This window comes from Macrosteles quadrilineatus, unplaced genomic scaffold (assembly GCF_028750875.1).
Source record: "Macrosteles quadrilineatus isolate MER2022 unplaced genomic scaffold, UCM_ALF_1.0 Scaffold_5__1_contigs__length_97177068, whole genome shotgun sequence".
NCBI lineage: Eukaryota > Metazoa > Arthropoda > Insecta > Hemiptera > Cicadellidae > Macrosteles > Macrosteles quadrilineatus.
This window is the reverse complement of record NW_026542598.1, coordinates 95,839,607-95,866,100: the sequence shown is the minus strand read 5'-3', so window position 1 is coordinate 95,866,100 and position 26,494 is coordinate 95,839,607. Positions and strand designations below refer to the sequence as shown.

General features: G+C 37.9%; 1 protein-coding gene across 1 annotated transcript in view; it reads right to left on the bottom strand.

Moving 5' to 3' along the window:
- The window catches only part of LOC128993960 (low-density lipoprotein receptor-related protein 1-like), an 88,377-nt gene that overhangs the window by 35,443 nt on the left and 26,440 nt on the right, over nt 1–26,494 (bottom strand). The window contains exons 11-41 of the mRNA XM_054418106.1: nt 26,015–26,146; nt 25,164–25,347; nt 24,359–24,592; nt 23,865–24,078; nt 23,308–23,497; nt 22,106–22,372; nt 21,174–21,425; nt 20,870–21,012; nt 20,038–20,314; nt 19,229–19,408; nt 18,336–18,584; nt 16,784–16,984; nt 15,672–15,876; nt 14,752–14,922; nt 14,273–14,517; nt 13,620–13,748; nt 13,018–13,118; nt 12,685–12,811; nt 12,150–12,328; nt 11,399–11,555; nt 10,937–11,176; nt 10,457–10,630; nt 9,574–9,708; nt 8,340–8,471; nt 7,631–7,721; nt 6,018–6,207; nt 5,255–5,403; nt 4,174–4,298; nt 2,430–2,549; nt 1,526–1,759; nt 893–1,079 (exon numbers count right to left, since the gene is read on the bottom strand). Coding sequence (XP_054274081.1) covers nt 893–1,079; nt 1,526–1,759; nt 2,430–2,549; nt 4,174–4,298; nt 5,255–5,403; nt 6,018–6,207; nt 7,631–7,721; nt 8,340–8,471; nt 9,574–9,708; nt 10,457–10,630; nt 10,937–11,176; nt 11,399–11,555; nt 12,150–12,328; nt 12,685–12,811; nt 13,018–13,118; nt 13,620–13,748; nt 14,273–14,517; nt 14,752–14,922; nt 15,672–15,876; nt 16,784–16,984; nt 18,336–18,584; nt 19,229–19,408; nt 20,038–20,314; nt 20,870–21,012; nt 21,174–21,425; nt 22,106–22,372; nt 23,308–23,497; nt 23,865–24,078; nt 24,359–24,592; nt 25,164–25,347; nt 26,015–26,146 — 5,614 coding nt within the window. The remainder of the gene's footprint in view (nt 1–892; nt 1,080–1,525; nt 1,760–2,429; nt 2,550–4,173; nt 4,299–5,254; nt 5,404–6,017; nt 6,208–7,630; nt 7,722–8,339; nt 8,472–9,573; nt 9,709–10,456; nt 10,631–10,936; nt 11,177–11,398; nt 11,556–12,149; nt 12,329–12,684; nt 12,812–13,017; nt 13,119–13,619; nt 13,749–14,272; nt 14,518–14,751; nt 14,923–15,671; nt 15,877–16,783; nt 16,985–18,335; nt 18,585–19,228; nt 19,409–20,037; nt 20,315–20,869; nt 21,013–21,173; nt 21,426–22,105; nt 22,373–23,307; nt 23,498–23,864; nt 24,079–24,358; nt 24,593–25,163; nt 25,348–26,014; nt 26,147–26,494) is intronic.

The window sequence follows — 26,494 nt, the reverse complement described above, 5'->3', positions numbered from 1 at the left end:
CACTCGCCCGAAACGCATTGTATCATTTTAAATAATAAAGACGCATCTAAACTAATTCTGCTCGGTCCGTGGCGCATGGACGTAGGGTATTAAATTAAATAAATAATTAACACTCCACCGAGGAGGTTGTGAACAGAGTCGCGCACGAAGCTATAACTTCGAAACAAAATCTCGCCCTCCCTCTTTTATTCACTCGTTTCCTGGCAATGATGAGGCACGAATAAAGCCAAGAGGCAAAATATTCCCGCCTGAGCCAGGAAAACGACTTTAGGAGACAAAAGCGGGAAAACCCGACCAAAATTGACCCCCGGAATAACCCAGCTCGGCTAGGCTATCAGGGACGCGTAACGCCCCGACCCGACAAATTAGCGAAACACACCCGGAAGCGGGTTACAGTATTCTTTGATATTTGTCAAAAAGATGGAAGTACTTTTGAACAGTTTGAATATCTCATACATAATATAGCATCAGTTAGGTTGGGCTAGTTAGATTGTGACGTAATTTTGTAGTTTGATTGTTAAAAAAAATGTGGTTGAATTAGCCACTCACAGTGTTTGCTAAAGAGAAAATTCTATAATCTTCCTTAGTTTTGTTATCGTGGAGGCTAATGTGATATAACGTAATATTGAAGTTTACAATAATTTGTTTTATCAGTTTCGCTTGGTTGAAGAGCGGACACATTCACCAGAAATTTGTCATATTCCCCAGAAATGAGTTATTTAAATCAGGACTGTCTTTCAGTAGCTCACGTCAACTACGTTTATATCAATTCTTAACTGTCTGAAATTTCAACCCAATGGAATGTCTTCTTCCACCCATAGTAAAAGTTCTAAGCACATCTCTTGAGGAAACATTAATTTAGCTTGGAGTGAATTGAAAAGTTTTCACTCACCAGTCGCAGCTGTCCACGGCGATGCCCCTCGGCTTGTCACTCGGGCCCAGCTTGATGATTGTCTCGGGTTTGAGGCTGCCCCAGTTCTCACTCAGATTCACCTTGTTGATGGTTGCGTCGTTGTTGCATGTCCAGTACAGCATGTTGTCGATCGCCTCGTACGCCAAACCTTCCACCGAGCCCAGACCTGCAATGCCGTACTTAGAAAAGTTGTCTCTTTTGAAATTACTAATCACTTATTAAATTTCCATACTAAAATAGGAAAGTCAAGTTACACCCTTTAAGGAAAAGTCAAAGGTGTCAATAGTTCTGTAGACTAAAGATTACAATCAACCTGTTAAACCTAGGAATAAGAAGTTACCTCTGAACAACTTGCACTACTCAAATAGCGTACCTATATAGAAATATTTTTGAACTCAATTTAGAATATTTCACTATTACTGACGGCATTTTCAAGCAAAATAGGCTTGGGGACAATACATTTCCAGGTCCTATATTAAAAAAAAAAAAAACGATGCTTACCCTTATTATTTATTTGGGAGGGTTTAGAACAAATTAACAGTATTCACAAATACACTCGCAAACAAAAACAATTAGCTGGCCAGATATGAAATAAACAATCCAAAATCTTACGCTCAACGATCTGGCGATGGTTGCTGCCGTTGAACATAACCGCATTGATAGATCCTTGCTGAATGTCGGAGTAGAAAAGCGTGGATCTCTCGTAGTCGTAGGTGAGACCGATAGCATTCCTCATCAGCTCCTTGGACTGGATGCTGGGGTAAGGTGCGTTGAGGTTGTGTTCATCAGAGATGTGTACACTGTCTATCCGTACCACTCTGGAGTACATCAGGAAACTGTCGTATTCTGTAACAAACAATCATTTAGCTTTGTTTCTACAGAACGGTATAAAAGTGAAACACTGCTAGTAACGAATTGTAAAGTAAACATTAAGCCATACAAGAATTAGGTACTTTTTAACACTTAAAAAGTTCTTGAACTATTTTTTCAAGAAAATGAGTTGGAGTTTTGTGACTGATATAAAATGAGGTACAGCATATTATGTCTGTGAGGTGTAACATAAAAATGATCAAGTATATGCTGGAAGTAGGAGGAATCTTGTACGATGGAAGACAAATTCATTTTGCACCATGTTTATTTTATTTTTAATTCCGAATGAATAAAACTGAATTAAAAATTTGTATAAAAAACACAGAGTTCAGCTAGTTTACTTGAGAAAATTAGACCCCAGGGGGTAAAAATCATTTAAAATCTACTCTCTGATTAAGTTGTATATTAAGATGAAATGTCAGTATCACATCATATGATTTTATTGGGTACATAAAGAACTCCTCTGAACTCAAATTTTCTCAGGTAGCTAGCAGAACTAAATCCCTATCCAAAAACTCCTCTTTCATCTTTACAGATTTCCTTTCTAATATGAAACTCAATTCATTATTTATTGAACAATTTACACCTAAAAACAAAAATGTGTCTATGAAGAACTATTTATACTGAATCGTATCAATTATCTTACCCGTGCAGTTCTTGCCGTCGGCCGCCACCAGTCCGTGAGCGCAGGCACATATAGCACTCGTGCCATTGTAAAGACACAACTCAGCGCAACCTCCGTTGTTAACAGCGCACGGGTTGGTACCTGTTAAAACAGAACCCGTAACAATATAATCACATTTTGCTTACAGATTACTTCAATGTTTTGGCAGAACAATATGGGAATAAGATTTGGTATTGTTTGATAAAGAATCTTGATTTTACTGGGTTACACATTGCTATTAGTGATTGAATGCTAAACAACACCTCATAGAAACCTACTAGGAAACTTTTTCATATTCTTTTAAGCGCATTTAAATCATATACTTTATCTAAGGACAGTTTAGTTATGTTAATTCTTTTCATTCTTACAAAAATCTCAAAACTAATTACATTAAGTAGATTCTACTCAATAGAAGTTGAATAGAGTGGTGTTTAAAATTCATTGGTGATATAGTTTATGTCATTTGAAGGATTATTGCGGACATTTTGTATCACAATAAATTCAAAACATTTTCAAGAAATTGTTTGAATCTGAAAGGACAGAAAGTGCTTAAAACCTAAGATTAGAAACCCAGCCAAAGCTGAAAAAACTCACAAAAATTACAGTCATAGATTGTATTGTACAGTCAACACAATAAGATTACAAGTTAAAAGATCACAAAAAAACTGCTGAAATATAATAATACCCCCCCGCTGCAGCAAACCTGCCGACTAAGCGAATTTCCATTTGTCTGAATTGATTTTCAGTTAAATATATTTTAATAACATTAGGTTTAACGAGTACCTAGGTTTGCTGCTACAAGGAAACTAATAAAGTGTGTTTTTGAGTAAAATATTGATAGCTTAGTACAAAATAAATAAATTTGCCAAGTTTGATCAAAATATATTCATAAACAAGCAAACTACAACATTTGATAATATTCTCCATAAGAATAACATGGGAATTTAAAATTTACAATTTTTTTAATGTTCTCCGTTACTAATAATCGAACAAAAATACTTTTATATACTAAATTATTTGTTTTTTTAAGCTCTTTAAAAAGGTCTAAAGAGAAATTGGGAAATTTTGTGTTTTGAGGGTCAAAAGTGAGAAAAACCAATTTTTACCCCATAAAACCCCCCGTAAAGCCCCGTTCCCATGGTCCGATCGTGCTGGTTCGCGAACTCATTCAAGTTTATCCCGCTTTACACCTTTAAACCAAATTTCATCAAAATCAGACAAAAATTACTCAAGTTATCGCGTTCACGGACGTATATATATATATATATATAAGTCTATATATATATATATACATATATAAAAATTTGAACGAATAGTGTTTTTGGCCTCTGGGGACATCAAAATGAAAAAGTAAATCGGTCCCGGGTCTAGGTCTTACCGTGCCACCTACGGTAATAGCTACTTCCCTATAGGGAAATTCGCTAATACTTCCCTATAGGGAAATTCGCTAAAAACAGAAACAATTACTCCTGAAAGAATACAAAAATTAGTATAAAGAAGGTAGGGAAAGAAAATGTACAAGACTTTTTTAGAAGATTTTTGGACAAGATAGTTGCTAAAGCAAGACTTCATCTTCAGCTGAATCATCTTTCTTACCTAAGACAAGAGCAGATTGAATCCCAGAACGTATGGAAAGCTTTGTATTTTGTGATTGTGATGTATAATGATTGCAATACTCCCTTCACAGTTAACAACCATAATACAGTGATATCTCGTAGATATTTACCAGTCTGGCGGCGAGGGCTGAAGATGACCAGATCCTTGAGTGAGTCGCCGACGCCGCGCAGCAACACCGTGAAGTCCGACAAGTTGGTGTCCGGCGCAACCTTGATACTGCCTCTCTCATGTGTGCTGCAGACAGTCAGTTGAGTTAAATAATCTGCCAGACTTGAGTATTGAACCATAAGGTATGTATGTGTAGTTGACTGTACTGTTTAGTGATAAAATCACAGCTAAACATCTAATACATTAAGAATAAGTGTTTACCAGACGAGTGTGGTCATTCCCGTGCGAGACGAAGTCGAGTCTAAATGACTAAAAATCACTGGTCGTAATCTCTAAGAGAGGTTATGTTTTTGTTTATAAACACTCATTGCCAAGCAAATACAGTATAATCAGCTGATTGGTGTCCGGTAAAACTCATTACAGTACAGTAGTACGCAATGAAACCCCATTTGATTAAGCTGGCGGCAAACAGCTGTTTTCTGGACTAAATCCTTGCGTGGGAAGATCATCAAAATAGTGTAGTGTGGTGTAAAAAGAGTTTCAAGCAGTTACACATAAAAGGTTCACATCACAATTTATTTACTTTTTAATTAAATTTGTTAACAAAATTGTGTTGTGAACTTTTTGTGTGTTCAACTACTTGAAACTATTTACTTGTAAAGCCATTCCTTTTCCCTTAATTTGTTCCTAAACCAAACAAAAATTCCTTCCAAAAATTGTATTAATATAAGTAAATTAATAATGATATATGTAAGCTACCCTAGATACCTACCAAACTGATACCTATAAACTGTCAAAATACTTTGTCAATATTTTAAAGCTGAATGAATAACTTAAAACCTGAATATATCACTGAGCATTTGAGAATTGTAAGAACTTTATCAGTAATTTGCTTAAGGATCAGTGTTATGTAGATTAACAAAACACTCTCACAAGTGAGACTGAACGAGGCATCGACTGGGAAAGCCAAGTACTTGAACGAGCTAACCAAAGTTTCAGAAGGTGACTAGCAAAAATCAACTTATGTTTTGAGTGGCCACAGAAGTGCATAGAGTATAGGTTGGTTGTGTTTATGTACTCACATGTCAATCCAGTAGAGTTTGTGGTCGTGGTGTGTGAGTGCGAAGGGGCTGTCCAGGGAGTGGTTGAGAAGCAACTCACGTCCCGTGCCATCGTAGTTGACTCTCTCTATAACGTCACTGCTGGAGTCACACCAGTAAACCTTGCCTTCCTGTAAACACAATTGAGTGACAAACGCAGAAGTTATAGTAACATTCAAAACTACTTCACTTTGGCTTGATAGACAAAATAAATAACTCTCTAGTAACCTAAAACCAGGGATGGACGGTGTTGAACTTTAAGTAGTGAACGAGACGAGATGAGATTTTGATTACCTGATTTTCAGGACGGGATTTTTTATATCCTCCAACAAGTGCAACACTAATTTGTTTAAAAAAATCTTAGGTACAAATTCTTGCAAATGGCAATAAACAATACCAATTTTCAGTCTTATTTCTTTATTACACTGTCCATGTAAAAAACTGTGACTGTAATCCATGCATCACTATCGCAATCATCTACAGCGATCACTGGAACATAAAAATCGTCACCCTCCATAGCGACAAAAATCTCAACATCTCTCGCGATCACTGAGACATCATCATCCATTCCTGATATCTCCTTCCACTATGGATCGAATCCCACCCAAAAATCAGAGATAAGTTTTCCAAAACGCTTCTTGAAATTTTGAGACCCATCTATCCCTACTTAAAACCAATTAGATATACAGTAATGAAACATTGAAATATCATGTTCAAATTTTTAGTGAGGGATTCTCAAACTCACATCCAAGTCAAGAGCAATGTCGTTGATTGATCCAGAGCTCAGTGTGAGGACAGTCATGACATTGGACCCATCGAGGCCGGCGCGGCTGATGCGAGGCGTCTTTCCGATGTCACTCCAGAAGAGTAGCCCTCGCGCCGGGTCCAGCGCCAGGGAGTGGGGAGTGTCTAGGCCACCGGGCACCACCACAAACCTTGTAACAACAAAAACAAAATGTAAAAAATCTAGTAATTGATTAAACCGTTAAATACATTCAAGCAATAGGTCATGTCGGTAGAATAGTTATAGCTTTTTCTGAAAATCTTTCAAATTGACATAGGTCTTTTTGTGCTTTCCACAAAGGCTTTGGGCTTGAGCGTGGAACGTATCCAGGAAAGCTAGGGGTGAGCTGGTACACTTCAAGGATGAACTGTACTGATACCATTTAGGGACAAGTACCAGGTCACGGATTGCTACTGTGTATTTGTGGTCCGTCACGCTACCAACTAAACAGTGAGTTACTTCACAGAGTAGTAAATACTAAATATTGTCCAATAATTCCACAGAGCAACAAGAGGTTTTATATCTATTGAGTGAATCAGATCTTTAACTTTCACCAACAAGCAACTAGTGATGTGTCAAAACCGAATCTCAAATCTCAAAACCATCAAAACTTAAGAAAAGTTTCGGTTTCGAGATTCGATCACCAAGTTTTGAGATTCAAAAGTTTTGAAATTGAAGATTTTGACAGTTTTATTTTTGAAACTGCTGACATTTTTTGTGCTATTGTAACTGTTTTTAACACTGTTTCCGAACAAGCTGGTAGCAACAGAGCAAACATCACCATTAACAGTAATGAAACAAGTAAATTTTATTCTGAAATTCAAAAGGCGTCTTAAATACTATAACTGGTAGCCTACAATTCAGTTTCACATCAATATTTACTAAACACAAAGAAATATTGACCACTAGATGTTCTAATTAATCTAATATTCGTGTTTATGATGGTGTTAGAAGTTTAATTTATTTTTTTGTTGGTTGTTTATGAAGAATTATGTTGTATTGGGTTTTAAGATTATCTATCAGTCACATTCACATATTTATGTTATGTCACGGTCAGGAGTCTATCTCTTTCAGTTTTGATTGCATACTTAACGTTTTATGATATTGTGTATTTTTTGTAACCTTGACCTTTGTAACCAGCTAAGTAAAAAAGTTTCACGTTTAGGTTTTGAGATTCGGGATTCGATTTTTTAAAGTTTCGGTTTCCGTTTTGAGATTTGAAATTTCTGGTTTTGACCATCACTAAAGCAAACCATCCATGTTTAAGTCATTAAATAATATTTCATACCAAATCGCATGTAGGAAAACTATTGAAAAATGAACTCATGTAATTAATTAGCAAGGTGTACCAAAACAAAGACCCAACAAGTAGTGGTACAGTGATAAGGAAATGCAAGGAAACAAAGTCCCAGCTCTATTTTAAAACTTTTACGACTGCACCATAGTACTTAAGTTCAATGGTATTTCATCAAAAGCATTGCATTGCAGAGCAGTATTTGAGTAGGGACAAATGTAACCAAAACCGAATATGTTACCAAAAAGCTCTGGATTAGTATTTTTTTTTTTTTTTTTACCTACTGCTGCCGTCCGCACGACTAACTTCAATTACGTTCAGCTTGGGATCGGTCCAATAGAGATTGTCTGCAATCCAGTCAACAGCCAGACCTGAAAATAAAACAAAGAACGTAGTAAACGAATTCTTGTTTCTGAATTATTTGATAAATATAGAGTTTTCATGAAATTTTTACTGCAAACTAAATCAATTTGTAGTTTGATTGAATTCTTTCTAACAAGATTATGGACTTAAATTAGTATTTATAGTAATTAAAATGGTTCAAACTGTACAAATATCTTTAGTTTTAATTAGTGCTGCAAAATATGCCAAAAGTAGGGATTGTTTTAGTTAATACTGTTGGAATTCATGTATTACATTTTACGATGTTAGTAAGATTTACTTTTTAAATGTTGAAGAAACTTAACCAACACGCAAGTGCAGTAGTAGCATACAAGGCGTAGGATGAAACACAGAGTTAAATGGTAAGGATTTTTATGAGGATAGCACTGGCTTACCTCCACGTTGGGAAGGACCAAACACTTTGACACAAAAAGAAACACAACTTTACATCTACAGAAAAATAACACAATCCCTGTAGTCCTTGACAGCGTTTTCAAGCAATAAATGTTTTGAGTTAGGGTGAGGGAATAGTAGCATACAGTCTGGCTCAAAACTATTACACAATCTTTTAAGATCACTCCAATGTTTTATTTAAGTGTCGTACTAACCAGTAAGCCAGTCCACTGGAACACTATCCATAGTTTCAAAGTGCTCTACGACTGCCTCGCGTCCCGTTCCGTCTCGATGTATCCTGGTTACAGTCCCGTGATCGCTGTCCGCCCAGTAGATATAGTCACTTCCTGGAAGTAAAACAGCTGTTATGTACATGTTATATTTTGTACTATTCATTATCATACAGTTAACACAAATTTGACCTTAATATTTGGAGAGTTGAGGTGTTAGAAATTTAACCCTCTTAGTGCTATGGCTCACAGAGGCCATGTACTTATCGGCATCACTGTGAGCATCCCAAAGAGTGACTATTTGATTTTTCCTGTACTCCTAGCAGTTTTCAGTACACCATTGGGTAAAAGAGCTATAGCACTAAAAGGAATAAACTACTTATCTTTTTGTATAAGGTCTATGCAAAAAGTAAAAATTTGAAATTGCATGTTGTCGCATATTAAAGTTTCTAATATAAGTAGGGATGGACGAGATTGGATTTTTAGTTCGAGACGAGACGAGACGAGATTTTTTATTTCTCATAAAATTTCGAGACGAGATCGAGACGGGATTTCCCTTCTCATACACAACGGGAAATGCACGTTCGGAATTTTTATCTGAATTTGTAACATTGTTAGATGACTGTTTAAATACAAAAATAATGATAATAGGCAAGAATATTTACAATCTTTCATTAAAAAACATCAGCATAACATTTTTTTATTAATCACGCCTAAATTATTAAAAATGCCTACGATTAGGAAACATAGTGATAGGCCTATCAGTTAGGATAGAGTTCAACTTATCCTAAAATAAAATAAATCATAAAATAAAATATTAGTTTTTATAAAATAGTTACTTGTTTTGACTTTTTTTATAGTAATAAAACATTCCTGACACTGCTAACACTTAACAAAACTTCTCAAATGTTAATAATTAAAGTAATATTTACATTTGAAGAATTAATTAAATAAGAACGCCTTCGCAAAGGAAACGCAACTACAACACGCTCCTGTATTGCGGGTATTGCATTGACTTTCTGCAGGCGTTTTTAATTTTTTTTTTATTCTCGTCTCGATAAAAATCTCAGCCAAAATTTCCCGAAAATTTCCCGAAATTTCGAGACTTGACCATCCCTAAATATAAGTCTAATTTTCACAGGTAAGTTAACTGAATCTAGCCACTCGGCTTTTCTTTATAAAGTACAGTACGATACTGCAGTACATAATAGCCACTGACCTGCATGGAAGTCTATACTAGTAGCCATGGATACTCTTGAAATGGGTCCCAGAACTTGACTGTCTGTGTGGTTGGACTCAAGACTAAGACCTTTTACTTCCCAGTTGATAGAATACAACAGGAACTCCTCAGTGCCTACAACACGAACATGTCAATAATATGGTAGAAAACAGTGAATCGTTAGTGAGAAATTACTGTATAGCACTAAATCTTGGCCTTTGAGAGACCTTCAAAAACATACCTCCTCTTCCAGCTCAAAGGCTATGGGCGGCGACTTTTGATATGTTCACGTCCTAACAGTACCAAACAAAGTTACAGAATTAGAAATTGTGTTCCAAACATTTCCCTCCATATTGTTTTGTTTGGAAGTCATGTTTGATTCATTGACTGGACTATAATAAACCTTTGGGAAAAGAGTAGTAGTTACATATGTTAAATTGTGTTTGGTCATTGTTAAAAGTTTTGTGCATATTTAGTTTAACTAAAAAGGTGTTACAAATATCCAGGTCATTGAATGATTTTGAAAAGGTTTCCAGTGAAACTTCTAGATTTTTACAAGCAAGTGAGTGTTTAAGTGGGATGACAATGTGAAGAAAAATTTACGCTCCTGCCAAGTATGAATCACATTCTGTGGTTCAAGATTCCACCCATAAAAGTCCATTACTAATCTAATATAAATGGAGAAACGTGTGAGCACATTCAAAATTTGGGTAAAAGGTAAAGAAAATTTAAAGATGGTTGTTAAATATTTGTACAATCTTAATTTACGAACGACCCTCGTTGGAAGTAAAGAAAGTGTACATAAGAAATTTCTTTCAAATTAAGATCCTTGTTCACATGAATAGCAATTTAGCAACCAGCCAAAACATAATGGCATACATACCGACACACTTGGTAGAGTCTGCGGGGTCGGGAGTGTAGCCAGTGGCGCAGCGACAGACTCTCTTATTGGCCGAGATAGGCAAACACAGATGAGAACAGTTGCCTCGGTTGATGGAACAGGCGTTCTCCCCCTGCTGGGACTGTGGGTCGTAGATCTTGATGGACAATATACTACCTGGAGAAACAGAGGTCGTCAATGTTGAGACATCACATTTGAGAGTAAAAATGACAACTGACACTTAACAAATCTTTTGAATAAACATTCAACACCATGTAGACTGTTGTCAGTGGACACTGGACACGGTCATCCTGATAATGGCGGAGGGTGGCAATTGGACCTGTGTGTCACAGTTCGTTCACGGTATTCTCTTTTCCGAGAAGAACCTTGACCAGGATACGGTAAACAAGAATTTTTACCTCCTCTCCCTACAAGTCCTGAAAATTGTGGAAAATGTGCACAAAAATCCATTAAACTGCTTACCAGTGTTGTTCCTGACGACGTAGTGGTTGCTTCCGTCGTTCTTGTCCACTGCATGTATCGCTTCCTCAGCGTGGTCAGCGTAGTACAGAGTGTCATTATACACCACAGCTGCTGTCGGACTGACCCCTTCAGACAGATGGATGTCCTTCACTATCAGCAGTACAAAATCGTAGAACTGGATAGTGTTGGTCTCCGTGTTCACCCAGTACAACCGGTTGTCTTTGTAATCCACCACAAGACCTGGAAACACAAAATTCTAATTATTTTTCCGAAGGCCTTTATTCGATGCGACGCTCCGCAGCAACGCAATACCTTTCTCACAGTTCTCTGTGTGCTTGTAGCATTTGCTAAAATAAGTGTTTACCCAGTTTGAACCCTTGAGTAGATGAGTGTTGAAATGTTCCACTCAGACTATCCAACAAAAAATCTATTGTACAAAATACATGTTTACTATGTACTTACTAGAGACTCCAGCCAGTATCTTGTAGTCCCGTTGGCTAACCAGCATGTGAGAATCGCTCCCGTCCATCCTAGCTGCCATGATGGAGTTGACACCCCCTGGATACACCTGACTCCAATACATCTTCCCTCTCAGAGGGTCAATGGCTAGAGAGCGGATCTGTAACATACAGAAACTGACTGAGCCCAACTACGAGTGTTTAAAGAATAATTAGAAATATGGTACGTCTCGTGAAATGTGTTCAAAGGAAAATTATAATTATTTACTATGATTGACCACTATAGCTTATTTTCTGTCACTTATGAATGACTTGTCTTTGTAATTGAAACACAGACTGAGGCAGAACACCCTCGTCCACTGATAGTGATAGTTAGATAATTACAATTTTTTTTATCTAGGCCTAGTATATGTTAATGTAGCAGTCCTAATTAAAATCTGAACACACTCTAGAAACCACTACCACCCTGTTAAAAAAAAGTTAACACAACACACACAGGTCGGAACCCTCTTGTTTTAATTCTACTAACTATGAAATGAAATTATACTAAGTACATAGTTTTCGAATGTGGTTAGACAGAGTGTTTTTTTTTCTCTATGTAGGGTGTGTATTTTTATACCGTTTATTTTGAGTAAGCCAGCCGCAACACAAGTAAGTATCTTTTGAGTAAAAAGATTACAATCTTTTTATAATTGTTTTCAAATGAAGTTGAATAAAATATTTAAGATAACAGTGAATATATATTTATCACTCACCTCCCAGAAGGCTCCGTCGTTGACCTCCGCTGCGGAGGGTTGGTCAGCCTGGTACACCGTAGTGATATACTCCCCTTCCAACGTACACACTAGTATCTTGTTCACATTGTTGTTGCTGGAAGTGACGTACAAGTTCTGAGAGATCCAGTCCACTGCGAACCCCATCGGGTGGTCGATTCCTAAACACAATGTACACTCGTCAATGAATTTATATTTATATCACGGAGGGCTGCAAGTTCAGGGTGTATGTACATATCTTCGTAAAAATATTTGTTTATGTTCGTGTCTCGTGTATATATTTTGAGGACTTTTTGACGACTTCCTAAGAACGAAAACGTCGAAAACCATACGTCTAGGACTTGACAATGACATCTTAAAGTTTCAAAACCGATCGCCATCCAGATGACCAAGAATTAAATTGGCTACAAGGTATGTAGCCTCTAGAATAGTATAATTTTTAAGTAATCCAGGAGGCAAGACCTAAAAAACGACACAGTTATAACTACTCCTATTGCAGTACAAAGCCTATAGTTACCAGTATCAATGATGCTGTAGGTAGTGCCTCCTGTGAGAGCTGCTCTTCGGACCTCGTTGACTTGTCCGTCTGCCCAGTATATAGCCTTGTGGGCCGCCACATAGTCTAGCTGTGTAGGCTGTAGTACCTGCATATAACAAGTAAAAATCATTTTATAATAGACATCAATGTTAGCTTCAATAACATAAGCTGGCTGGTAAATCGCTACAATGTTCAATTCAATTTGCTCAATTTGTTCAATTCAATTTGCAATTTGTTCGGTTGCCAACAAATATTTGAGTCTGAAACTGCTAGCTAACTAGAACATGATAAACTATTTTTTTTTAAGCCTACCTGCGGCAAACTGATGGTGGGAATTGTGTGGTAATACGGCTGAGCCAAATCCACACCTCGGATCTCGTTTGCTCTTGAAAATAGGAGGACTCGTTCATTTACTGAAAACAGAGGGTGATTTTAACCACGCAACAACACAAACTTTACATCCTTCAGAGAATTAAAATTTATATTCATAGCATAAACTTACTATAAAGATAGGAGCAAATTATTGAAAACAACAATTAATTCAATATATTTTTTTACCCAACTGAGTCAGCCGAAAATATTAGTTAAACTGAATTTAAGTTGTATTTAGACTGTTTTTAAGCTTTTATGAGTCAAAATAGTTTTTGTCGTCAAAGTTTGGAAAATGATTTTGTGCAAAAATAGGTACAAGTAAAAACAGGTCTGAAATGCTGTCAGTGACAGTGACATACTCTAATTTTTGTGTATATACTGTAAGTTTTGAGTCTCTTGTGCCAGTTTGGACTCTTTCCCATTCAGGTAAGCCTGCTATCTTTACAAAAAATCCTAAAAACCTAGGCCCTTACTCAATGTTACATCCTTAACATTTTCTACTGAGTAATTTGACTTATTTCATCTAGTTGTAAGTTACTCACCGACACAAGTAACACCGTCATCAGACAGTCTCATGACGTGAGGACAATCGCACTTCCTTGTAGAGTTGATGTTTAGTAAGCACAAGTGAGAGCAGTTCCCGTTGTTGACTCCACAGGGATTGTAGACATCTGAAATTGTACAATAATGAATATTATCATACACAAAAAATAAAAATAACTTTACTTGAAAGGTGTCACAGGCTTGCTTTGTCTGTTTGGTGTGGATTTTAGTATTATAATTTAGAATAATTGAAGGAAGTGTTGAGAAATTAAAAAAAAAGTCTTTTGGGCTGCCATAGAGAAGTAAGAAACAGAGGATACACTCTATGGTACACTTAAGTGGTGTCTTTGGTATCTAGGGTAAAGTCCTACACCGCACCCTCATGTACCATAATGCTCATGGTGGAGGAAGACCCTCTGCCCTGTGCAATAGGAATTTCCGCACAGTGCTTGCTGTTCGGGCTCTTCTTTGCTCGTCACAAGTACATTTCAGAGCTGAAAGCGCACGGTTGTCCCATAAGTGTGTTTCATCTGTGTCCAACTATTCTGTGGAGTTGCACAGAGCTGTAATTGAAAAAATATAATTTATCATGATTGTGACCTCAAACTCAATCACTCTTTACTTCTTCTGAGGGTAAAACCATCACAGATACCTCTTGGCTGCCGGCTAGGATGAAGTATCTGGATGTCGAAGGGCTGCGTGAGCGTCCGCTGCATCACGGTAATGTCGCTGCCGTTCCACTTGTTGGCTCGGATGACAGAGTTGGTGCGCCAGTCCGTCCAGTAGACGTGGTTCTCAAATAGCGCGATGGCGAACGGATGAGACAGTGACACATGACCCCTCATCACCTCGCGATGGTCTGCTCCATCATACAGCGCTGTGTGTATAGAGTCTGATCTGGGAATGGTGAACAACACAATAACTAACAGTAGACGTGGTTCTTAAACTATTGTATATTGTCTAACGAAGCACCAACTTTGGGACTGACTGGTAGAACAATTAGTTTATTCAATGAAAGAGTTAGTTTATTCAATACAAACTTTACCACTGCAAAGCAAGAAATGTATAATTTTGTGATACCATTGCATTTATTCAAGAAATCACAAACAATGGCAATTGTCTATTGTCTACCTTGCGTCTATCCAGTATATCCGCCGCAGCTGATAGTCCAGCGTGAGTCCGTTAGGCCAAGCTCCGTCAGTGACCTCGTCTACATGGATCACAATGCTGCGATGTTCTCCACTCATGCTGCAGCGCTCGATACGCGGCCCGTTGGCATCCCAGTCCGTCCAGAACAGCAGCCTGTAGGTAAAGTCACAATCACCCTCAGAAAGTTTGTGAAAGTTGTATAAGTCATATAGTTGTTTAGAACGCAACTGTTTGGATTGCAGGCTCACTTGGATGGGAAAGAGTCATCACAAAGCACTTTGCACAAAAATTGACGTTAACTAATTTTTAAATAGTATTTACTTGTATTTAGTTTGACAATCTTGTATAGTTGTGGTTATTTATGTATTAATAGGCAAGCATGTTTAAATTAAAATTTAAAACATTATATTAGGACTCTACAATTCCACAAAATTGAAATTTCACAATCACTTACAGCATTCTCGACCAAGAAGGGTTTCCAAGGTTGGATTTACAACATTGGTTTAATTTTCTACTTTATTTGGTCAAAAATGCTGAATCAGGGGCGTCTACTATCGTAACAAAAGTCCTTTTCCTTTAGTTTAGCTTTGACTGTTGGCAGAACCACACATCTATTATAATCTATAATCCCTATTTAAAAGTTTTCAATAGGTTTAAAATAAAATAAAAGTGGTTGAAGCCTCCGACGGAGTTTGCTTATGTAAATTTAAATTACAGATTTTTATTGAATGCTTATGTATACTTGGGTGCTTGGTCTTGAATGGTAAATACACCAAATTTGTAAATTGTAACCAAGCAAAATTGAAATAACTCAAATAAATGGTAATCAGTCCATATACTGGGATGTTTAGAAGTCAATGGTGTAATCACCACTACCAATCTGTGTCTAAGTATTCTCATACCCATATCTAGGATCCAGTGCTATAGCCCTGGGAGACTCCATCTCCCCAGCTATGAGTGTCCGGCGGAAGCTGCCGTTGAGCCTCGCCACTTCTATCTGGTCCAGGTTACTCTCCACCCAGTACAAGTTCTCTCCTATCCAGTCCACGGCCAGTCCCTCGGCTGTAGCTAGGCCTGTCTGTACCACCACTTCTATGTTGCCCAGAGCTGCAATCACATATTAGACTTATGTTTGAATTCTGTGTTACATCAAATATGTATTAGGCTTAAACTTCTCCAGAAAGAAGAATTATGTATTCCTTGATGTATAATTTGCGCATACCTTGAAATGTGGAGGAACTTCGAGAGATTATTTGGAATTTGATATCGGGATCAAATGTAAACTTAGTACATCAGAGTAGGCAATTTTTACTAAAAACTTGATTTTAGAAAATTATTTTCCAAAATTGGTTTGATATAAACAGGGGTTCAACAGCACTCCTAGAGAAAAATCCAAGCATTTTTCTCGGTTTTCCCATCTGTGATACCCGGTCACAAAGTACACCTTTTACTAGGGGTCTGCTGGTCTTTGGTATTATTGAGTCGGGGTGGACAAACAGGTTCGGGCCAACGACAATGATTATCAAATAGCTAGCTCGGGTCAAGTCAAGCCAAGCAGATCGTCTACTTCCGCAAACGCAGAAAGGTTTTGCGAAATTGACAGTTAACTTTGTCACAATCGTAGGGGACGTTTACAATCTGCTGCAATCATGTGGTCGCCATGATCGCAGATGTTTTTGATTTCGACTTTACCTTAGAAGCCGTACACAGCTTCACTTGCTACATACTTTGCTTTGACTGAACTACTACACACTTTATAAAATGGTATTTACACATAAGGAATAAATATATAGTGAAGGGGAAAGCAAGTATTTCGGTGTATCTGGTTTGCTAATGTCAACATGTAAAGATCTAAAGATGTAAAGATGTGTCATGTAAAGATTCAAATAATAGTATTAATAAATTAATAGTACTATAACTATAACAAGTAGAAACTAACAATGGTTTCAAAAAAATTCTCAATATAAATTGTTAAATCCAAAAGCTCAATATTGACACATTTAGCCATACTCACATCCCCCAATGAGAGTTCCCCGGTAGATCTTGTCGTCTATGACGTCCGTCCAGAAGATAATGTCAGCTTCAGGTGTGTGATAGAAGTCCAGCGCAATGGTGTTCTTGAGGCTGGATATCAGTGCTTTGACATTGAACGTCTGAAGATCAACTCCTCGTAACTCGTGTCTGTTGCTGAATATCACATATGGCACAACAGTCACTGGAAATATAAGTGAGGGTTAAAAATAATTTTTCGGTCCAACTAAATATGTGTTTGTGTTTTCTTTTTGTGTAAAAACATAAAGTAGAATAGGAAACACCAAAATTTTTAGAAAAGTAAAGTGAATGAATGAATGAACTTTTACTCTAGGCTACATATAAATAGTATAGTAGTCTATTATTTTTGCAATGAAATGGCTCATGTCAAAAGAAGGTGAAAAACATTTTAGTTAATCATAACGATATAGCTAGTTGAATATAGCGCTAGAAAAGTAAATCTGTGATGCAGACGGTTGGATCCTGAGAAAAGTCTAAATCTTTTTACTGGTTAGAAACTGGACCCAGCTGTCATTGATCATTATTCATTAGGCTTTTAAAATATGAATTCTGACAAAAGAATGAGCTGATCTAAGGCCTTGTACACATGAGGGCGGTGGCCGCAGCGGCTGCCGCCTAGGACCGTACACATGGCAGCGGCTGAAGCTGCGGTTACGCTGCGGTTGCGGTGTGAATTGACCGTCGCTCGACAGCCAGTACTGTATTTACCCAATTATTTTTCTTTTAAACGCGTTACGCTTGGCAAATCTTTTCAGCAAAAAACTCAACTAACTCTTGCTACGCAATCTTTTTTAGTTTATGTCCTAAACGTATCTTCTTTTTGTACTTCTGTAATGAACAGATCAGTGTCAAAGTTTTCTGGTTCCACAGCAGCACGCATGGCCATTTAAACTTACACTACGAGCACTACATCAACTCCAGCCACAGCTACACACTTCACCAATACAGAGAGCGATGTCCACAGGGCAAGCGCGCAGATGTCTGTGATCATATATAGTAGCAACTGCAGTCAACCGCGGCGGCTACCGCCCTCATGTGTACGCTCTCATGCCAACTCTAGTAACTTCAACCGCACGGGAGCCGCGGCGGTCGAAGGGAAATCTACGACCGCCGCGGTTAGTTGCGGTTGACAGGAAGTGGGCGGTTGCATGTGAACGGTCCCATTTGCTCCTTTGTACTTTCAACTGCCGCGGTTCCCGCGAAATAGCAACCGCGGCGGCTGCCGCCCTCATGTGTACAGGGCCTAAGTTAGTAATAAAGCTGTAGTTCATTCAACATCAATTGTTCACCCACTCCTCGCCTTAAAATACATATTCTACGCCGTCAGCCTCATGGCATTTTAATCTGATTGAATTTAGTGTCAGATATTAATTCAATTTTTCTAACATATCAATAACGAAGAAGCAATATTACAGAATAATACATAAACTCCAATTTCCTCAAGTAAACATCCAAAAACGACCTTTTCACTAACAAATCAGTAACCTAGCTCTTCCCTTAAACCTGTCACTTACGATTGCTCTTGCAGCTGAAGTCGTCTGCCTCCAGTATGTAGCCGCTGTTACAGGTACACTTGTAGTGGTGTCGCCCGACAGGTTGGCACCCCTGAGAGCACACTCCCCAGCCGTCGCACGGAGGCGACTCATTGCACGTCACCCCGTCGCTCTGCAAGTGTAGCGGTTCAGGACAGGAACAAGTGAAGCCTTCTGGAGCGTTGTGACACGTATGCGAACACTCAACAGAGAACCCGCACATGTTCTCATCTGGGGACAGACGACGGTTATGTAAACGATTTTGTAAAAAAAATTAACAATAAATAACACTTGTTCTTACAAAACTTATGGTGAAACATAAGGCATAACAATAGGGATTTAAGAAACTAGTTTAAAGACTCTATTTGTCACCGGTCTACCAATTAGTTATGTTAGTAACGAAATGAGGCACGTGGAGGAACAGAAGATGGGGATGCCTAGTAAAAACCCTGACCTGAAGATAACCGGAACAGGAGAGGATATGTATGTATGTATGTATGTATCTAACATAAGGTCGGGGAGCAGTCTGGTCTAGTGGTAGAGTTTGAGGCTTTGGTCCTGAGTTTTTGGGTTCAAATCCCACTAATCGCCAATGGCATTAAGAAATGTGATTCCACGACGAGGTCTAACCTGAAGTAATGTGTAAATTATGGGCTAGAGCCAAGCGTCCCAATGTTTATTCATAGAACATTTTTTTTCTTTGTAATAAGATTTGTTAAAATCATGTTGAACAGACTTAACAACAGTCATTCATTCTGGAAAGCACTAACCAAGAAGTGCTTGAGTAGTAAATACATTTTATTTTCAAGTGTGTTACAACAATGGTGAACATCGCAACATGATTTCTACCTAGGAAATACTCAAAGGCTACTTACCACATCTCATCCCCTCGTCGCTGAGGTCCTTACAATCGTACTTGCCGTCGCACAGCCGCTCAGGTGCGACACACACTGTGCCGTTGTCACACAGTCGCGACGGTCGCACACAGCTAGTGGTTAAAGGTGCTGGTGTGGTGGTCGCACCCTTGCATTGACTACCCTTACACGCCTTGTCATCTGTAATAGTTCATGGTTGCTATACAATCTATTTACCATTACAAAATCCACGATTGTAGCCCACCTCAGAATAATGATGTTAATTTTATTTTCACATATATTTACATTTCATGTTGATTTAACAAAATAAAGTAACTTTTCTATTGCCAGGCTGCAAGGAGCTCTCATAAGTCGGTGAAGGATTTCTCAAAATATTCTTTGAGTAAAGGCTATTTTTCATTAGCTAATTCTTGTGTATTGTTATCATGAAAAAAACATTTCCTAGCACATGAACAAGATCTTCCCAAGTAGAAGAGAGGTCAAAATGACCCCTTTTTTCACCCCTGACTTTGCTCAACTGCACTTGACTGAACTTTCTGATTATTTTAGCTTGTTGCATTGCATATATATTCATATATTTCCTAACCCTGTTGACTTAGTTACACCACAAACAGACAGCTGTGACTAAGAAGGCAGAAAACGCTTTATTTTACATTTTACATTTACAGTAGTTAAATGTTTACAAGTTACTTAAACATTTTCAAATTAAGACAGATATCCCGGAATACCTTCATTCACATATCTCAAGACCGAACAAATATCATTTCACAGCCACAACAGTTAACAACAAACAACAAAGATTAACTTACCGCAGTTCAATTCATCTGAACCGTCCAAACAATCGTTCCTCCCATCACAGACAAACTGTTTCCTGATGCACGTCCGTGCGACATCTTTACACTGGAACTCGTTCTTTTCACACATCGACTGTTCCTTTTTCCTATGTTTTGACTCTTTTGTCTCTTTGTTCTTCCCCTCTTTATCGGTGTTTCCACATTTCGCTTCGTCCGAGCCGTCGGAGCAATCATATAAACCGTTACATTTCTTCTCTAGTGACAGACATGTTGAATCGGCTGCACAGTAGATCTGTAAGACAAGCAATGTTAGTTTACCATGACCATTTAAAAACATTTATTTAGAGATCCTAGCAAAAATGGTATAAAGAGGTTTCTAAATTAGGGAAGTACAAATTAACAATATTCCACAGTAGTCAGTAACACATTGAAATCTATATTTTTTTCTGGAAAGAGGATTAAAAGTGACACCAAATTTTTTATACATTGTATATTAGTATACTTTTTTGGAGGGGAAAAGCGCTTTGCTTTGAAATTGATTAAGACAGAAGGGAGAAATGGGTACATAATTTATTTATCTAAGAACAGTTGACCAGGCAGTTAATAGCAAACAAAATTATTATAATACATGAAATTTGATACTTTGTCCTAAGAGGGCTATGAGAAGGGCTTACCCTTCTAAATACTTCTGAATAAACCACCATTGGGGCCATAACTGCCCGGAACCCTTTAATTCATGATATGTAATTTCAATTCTATCTTCCTCAGTATATTAAGTAAAAGTATTAATAATAAATACAAAAAATTCACTAATTTGTATGAATAACATTTTGTAAGCTAAGCTCACGTGGGTGCTGTTATCACAGATCTCTTGACAGAATTTCTCATCACTTCCGTCTCTACAATCGTTGTCCGAGTCACACACGTAATCTAGAGGAATACACAGGCGATTGTTGCACGTGAACTCCCACGGATCACATTCCGCAAACTCTGGAATAAATCACAATACTCGATAATGTTTTCATCAATAAACGGATATGTTAACAGCAAAGTATATTCAGTATTCTATTATCTGAAGTTTTTGGGGAAGTATTAAGAGTTATAATGATAAGGTTTTTACACACTTTGACTAGGTTTTACAAAATACTTACTACAGTTTTGTTTCTCGTCGGAACTGTCGCCGTCGCCGCAGTCGACCTCAAGGTCACACACCCAGGCCTTCGGAATACACCTGCGACTCTGCGCGCAGGTGAACTGGGACGGACTACAAGTGGTGTTGACGCAATGGCTCTGTAGCTCATCAGTGCCGTCCTTGCAGTCCTTGTCACCATCACACACCCAGTAGTTGCTGATACACAACGTGCCGTCACACAGGAACTGGTTCTCTCTACATGGATGTGTCTCTGTACAACAAACAACAGTAAACGCAAGGGATGATTCCACTATTTTATGTTTGTTTTTCCATGTTTTCCTCAACATCTGACACACACAGACACAGACACATATTAACATATTTTCAACAGACACACAAAGTAAGGATTTGGAAAAGTAGCAAACTATCTAAACTGACTGACCATTAATCCACCTAACTTGTCAACTTCCACAAAAACGTTAATTTTTTGCGGATCTCTTTCACAAAGTTCTGCTACAATCTGGTGAAAAATTCATGAATTGCACACTAGACCTCCTCGAAACAGTATTCAAATCCTCCATCTACAGCGTTATCTCTTGGCCAACAATACAACACTCTATATCCTGTATGCTATTGATCAGTTGGATCAGACTACCACAACAACAAAACCAATAAATGTAAAAACCCAAGCATATTAGCTCTAAAGTTAACTCTAAGGACACATGCATATTTCCTATCCCTTTAATATACAAATTCAAAATCCTGGCATGGATACTTTCCTTTTAAAAAACTATAGTAATTAACATGCCGCTGATAAAAATTGTTACCTAAAGGAGATTTAAGCTAGTTACATGTCTGTGTCTTCCACTACTTCAATGACATAGATTCCTTGTGCAATGGGCAAACTGATAAGACAAAAAGCTAATGAGTTAATTTCTAGGTCCAACTCACCACAAGCCCCGCCAGGTTCGACGGACTCATCAGAGCCGTCGTTACAGTCGTCGTCTCCGTCGCAGACAAACCGGTTGTCAATGCATCGCAGATTCTTGGTACACTGGAACTCCTGTGGGCCGCAGTCGGAGGGCTGCGTATAGTTGGCTTGCGGCACACACCTTGTGTTGGCAGCACTGAATCCGTCTTTGCACGAACACACGGGACCGTTCGGCGTGGCCAAACACAGCTGGTTACATTTCAGAGAGTCGAAACACAAGTTGGTGCCTGCCACAATCACAAGATAGTAGAACCAAACACAAGCCCTCAAGAGACAGTAAATTTAAGAATTGCATAGTTCGCTTCTCGTCAAGGTGCTTGGTAAAGGATTCTGTGTAGCAGCAAACCAAAAGGAGATTAAAAAATGCACTAGCAAAGAGGCTTTTAAATCAACTCATGCTATTAATGTACCCGATTGTAAAATGTTGTTGACGGAGGCTCACCCGGATAGATTTAGGGTAGAGCCCTTTCCAGTCTTTAAACAGGGTGTCCACAAAAAATTTGTCATTAATTTCCATGACTTTCCATGACTATCCATGACCATTTACCATTGATTTCCATGACTCACGAACTTTACACGCAAATTATAATATAACATACACACACAAATATAACTGCCTGGACATGTTATTTTGCAGAAAATACTGAAATATGTAATAACAGATAACAATGGAGTACAATAGGTACAACAATGAACTAAAACGAACCGAAGACTCATAAAATAATACAACTGTAATAAATTGAATTGTCGAACATTTGTGAAAAATCCTGAAAAATGCTACAACAGTCCGGGTTACAGCTGACTAGAGCATTGAATGGTCCCCTCAAATCCATCCATAATTGGAAATTTCCATGACTTTCCATGACTTCTTGCCTATTTCCCTGACTTTCAATGACCAAAATTTTTTTCCATGACTTTCCATGACTATCCCTGACTTTCCAGAATGTGGACACCCTGTTAAAATATCACAAATACTGAAATCTAAACCCAGAACATTTTGTGGATATTTCAAGAGTTCTACCCATCACTATTGCAAACAATTCAGAGTTGTCAGCAACACACCTCTTCTTATTGAAGTTGTACAGTGCATTGGATCTACAGTTTAAAATGTCTACTTTAATCAAACAGGACTGTATTACTGAAGATACAACACACAACTCACCAGTCTGCGTGCTGTTGTCAAACACCCTGATCTCAAACAGAGGAGGGTTTTCTGTAGTCAGAGTTGTCACCGTGTTGTTAGCCAAGTTCAGACTTTCTACGGTTCCTTTTTGGAATTCCGTCCAAAACAGGAGATTTTCGTAGTAAGCGAGGCCGTACGGATGATCCAGCTGGGAACCTTGAAATACAACCTGTAGGAAGATTAATTAATGATAAAAACAGGAATATTATGATGACCTTACTGTTTTATCAAATTTAGTGTTGTCTAACTTCAAATTAACAAAAGTAATGAATGGTGTGTTATTTATAATTCAAGGTGCACAAGCAACTTAAATTTCAGGCTGGGCTGAGGCTGAATTGAATAGTTGAGTAATCAAGCTAATGCAAAAAAACTCAAGTAAAGGTGGCAAGACAGGAATATTAACTCACACCTATCCTTAGATGAAAGTGTGACTATTTCAATAGGTTATTTAAACCAGTTTAACATTTGATTGTTGTTGGAAAATTAAATGATAAAAGTTTCAGGGGTCAACTGAATCAACGCAGACAATCACAAACCTGACGTTCAGTTCCGTCTAGACTGATCCTCTCAATCTTGTCGAGGTAAGCGTCGCACCAATACAGCTTGCGAGTGAAGTAGTCAATAGTTAGTCCGTTGGGCCACTGAAGTTCCGAGTCAACAAACACCTTTCGGTTCTCTCCGTTCATCCAAGCACTCTCGATCTTTCCCATCGGCTCTGTCGAGGTTGACCAGTCCGACCAATACATCAGGCTGAAGACGGAACAACCGGTAAATACCAATCATAATCATGTTCATTATGGTAATACATTATTCACTAAGCAAAAAACAAAAACCAACACTGTCTCCTGATCACAGATACAAAGCCCAAGCTTGTAGTTCCAAACTTGATTTCCAGGTTGCAACAGTTGTAAGGTATGTTTTACCGATATTTAATCACTTAGTCATCAGGAAAACTTTACTTATATTCCTCTTGATAACCAATATGTCAACCTTTGAAGCTCAAAGAACTAAAATCAAGTACAAAACTTACCCTTTTTTAGGATCTAACGCAATGGCGCGTGGGTGGAACTTGTGGTCGTGTATGAGAGTGCGTCTGTAGTTTGGTTGGTCCATCCGACACACGCTGATCGTACTAAGACCCTCGTCAGTCCAGTAGAGGTTGCGTCCCATCCAGTCTACGGCTAGTCCTTCACAATTGCTGACTCCTCGCTCAACCACCGTCTCTCTCTTGGACCCATCCATCTTCTGTCTGTCTATGACGAACCTGCAACATGGTTAGATTGATAACATTGAACACGCTGATCGTACTAAGACCCTCGTCCAGTTCCAGAACAGTTCTAAGACTTATGTGAGAAGGTAAATATTTGAACAGCCTTTGAACCAGCCTCTTAAAAACCATTATTTAGTTGAGACAATATATTTAACAGGTTTAACAAACAGTAAGACTATTATTATTTGTTTCTCTAAGAATCAACTTTTGTCATGAATGATAACTGTAAATACATTACAACTCCAATCAAACAAACCCTAATCATCTAATTAGCTTACTATCTGAATTATCTTAAGGATAAAACACAAAAATTAACAGAAAAATAAAGTTTATTGCAGTGTTTTGCAGTTTGAAGTAATCCATTACCCATTTAACGTGTAAATATATTGCAGTGACATCAATTAACACGTGAACTCATCTGTGTCTTCCTTTAAAATAACATTCTTGAAAATCTTCTGGCTAAGATTTTGATTTTTTAATACCTAGAAGAGGTTGTCTACTGTACTTCACTTTAGAATCACAACTACAGCTGTAATGGCAGAGGGTATAATGTAAGTGTATTTACTTCTGTCCGTCGGAGTAGTAGATGAACTGCGTCTTCACGTCGTAGTCCAGTGCTGTGGGCCGGGTCAGATCGGTGATGGGGATCATCTCCTCCTCGTGTTTGTTCAGTTTGGGCAGCATGGAGATACCTTTGATCATACCGGGCCTGCCCTTGCCATACAGCAGGAACGAGGACTGCTTGGCCACTGGACAAAAACGTAAAATAGGTGCCGCTTTGTTTTTTTGTACTAATTTTAAACATTTAAATTAATGTCAATAAATTTTCAGTTCATGAAATCGGACGGTTTCACTGACAGTAAATTATTATTACTCTTTAATTACAAACATACTTTTATACCTAATTAATATGAGAATGTTACATTTTTAATAATTGGTTGATGTACAACAGTAGGATATCATTTTACAGACACATATTCATCACTGTGTCTCAGCTATACACAGGTTTTTCTGAAAATAATTTTACTCAACTGGCTCCATTAACACTGAAATAATTTTCCTCTAAAATAGATCAAACTTTTTTCAACCATCCCTTAGCTTGAGACTATAACTATCTCTCGAATTGGGTTTTAAATCATTGGTTGCAATAAGATTATATAAACTGGAAGTTAGGCTTCCTCAGTCAAATCTTAGGGTTCAGAAGATGACTGATAGTTAAACTGTATTTTGTTCCAAAGATGAGATTGCTGCAACACACCAAAAACGTTGGCTAGTATTTTTGCAACCTCCAAAATTCCTAAATGGACTACTGTTCTGGATGTCTAATTTCAACTCCAGGATACACTTTCTGTATCGTCTCTCGACTGATTTTGCAATACCCACAGAAGTACTTCCAAGCATGAGTTGTCAACATACCAACACATTTTCTGCTGCGGACCAGTCTATAGCCCGGCTGACACAGACATTGCGCCTGGGCAATGTTCTTCTTCCACGCGGGAATACAGATGTGTTGACATCCTCCGTTGTCCTTCTTGCATGGATGATCAGCTGTGTAACATAGTCACAAACATTAAAAACTTTCATTGATCCAAAGTACCACTTTATGTAATATGATACAATTTTGAAGGTTTCTGCCTGTGGATCTATTTGTTCTGTATAAATGCAAAAAATACTTAAGTGAAACATTTACACCAAGAGTGATCATGAATCCAGACAAAACATAGGCATTTAAGTTCTTCAAATCCATTCGGTCTACCCCATAGACATCCAAAATGACTAGGTAGAACTTGAGGAAGTAAATAAATGGCAACTCATAGAGAAACCACAAAGCTTTATTTACATTTACTTATTTTATACCTATATAAGGCTGATAGTTTTATCCCACTATAAAACTGA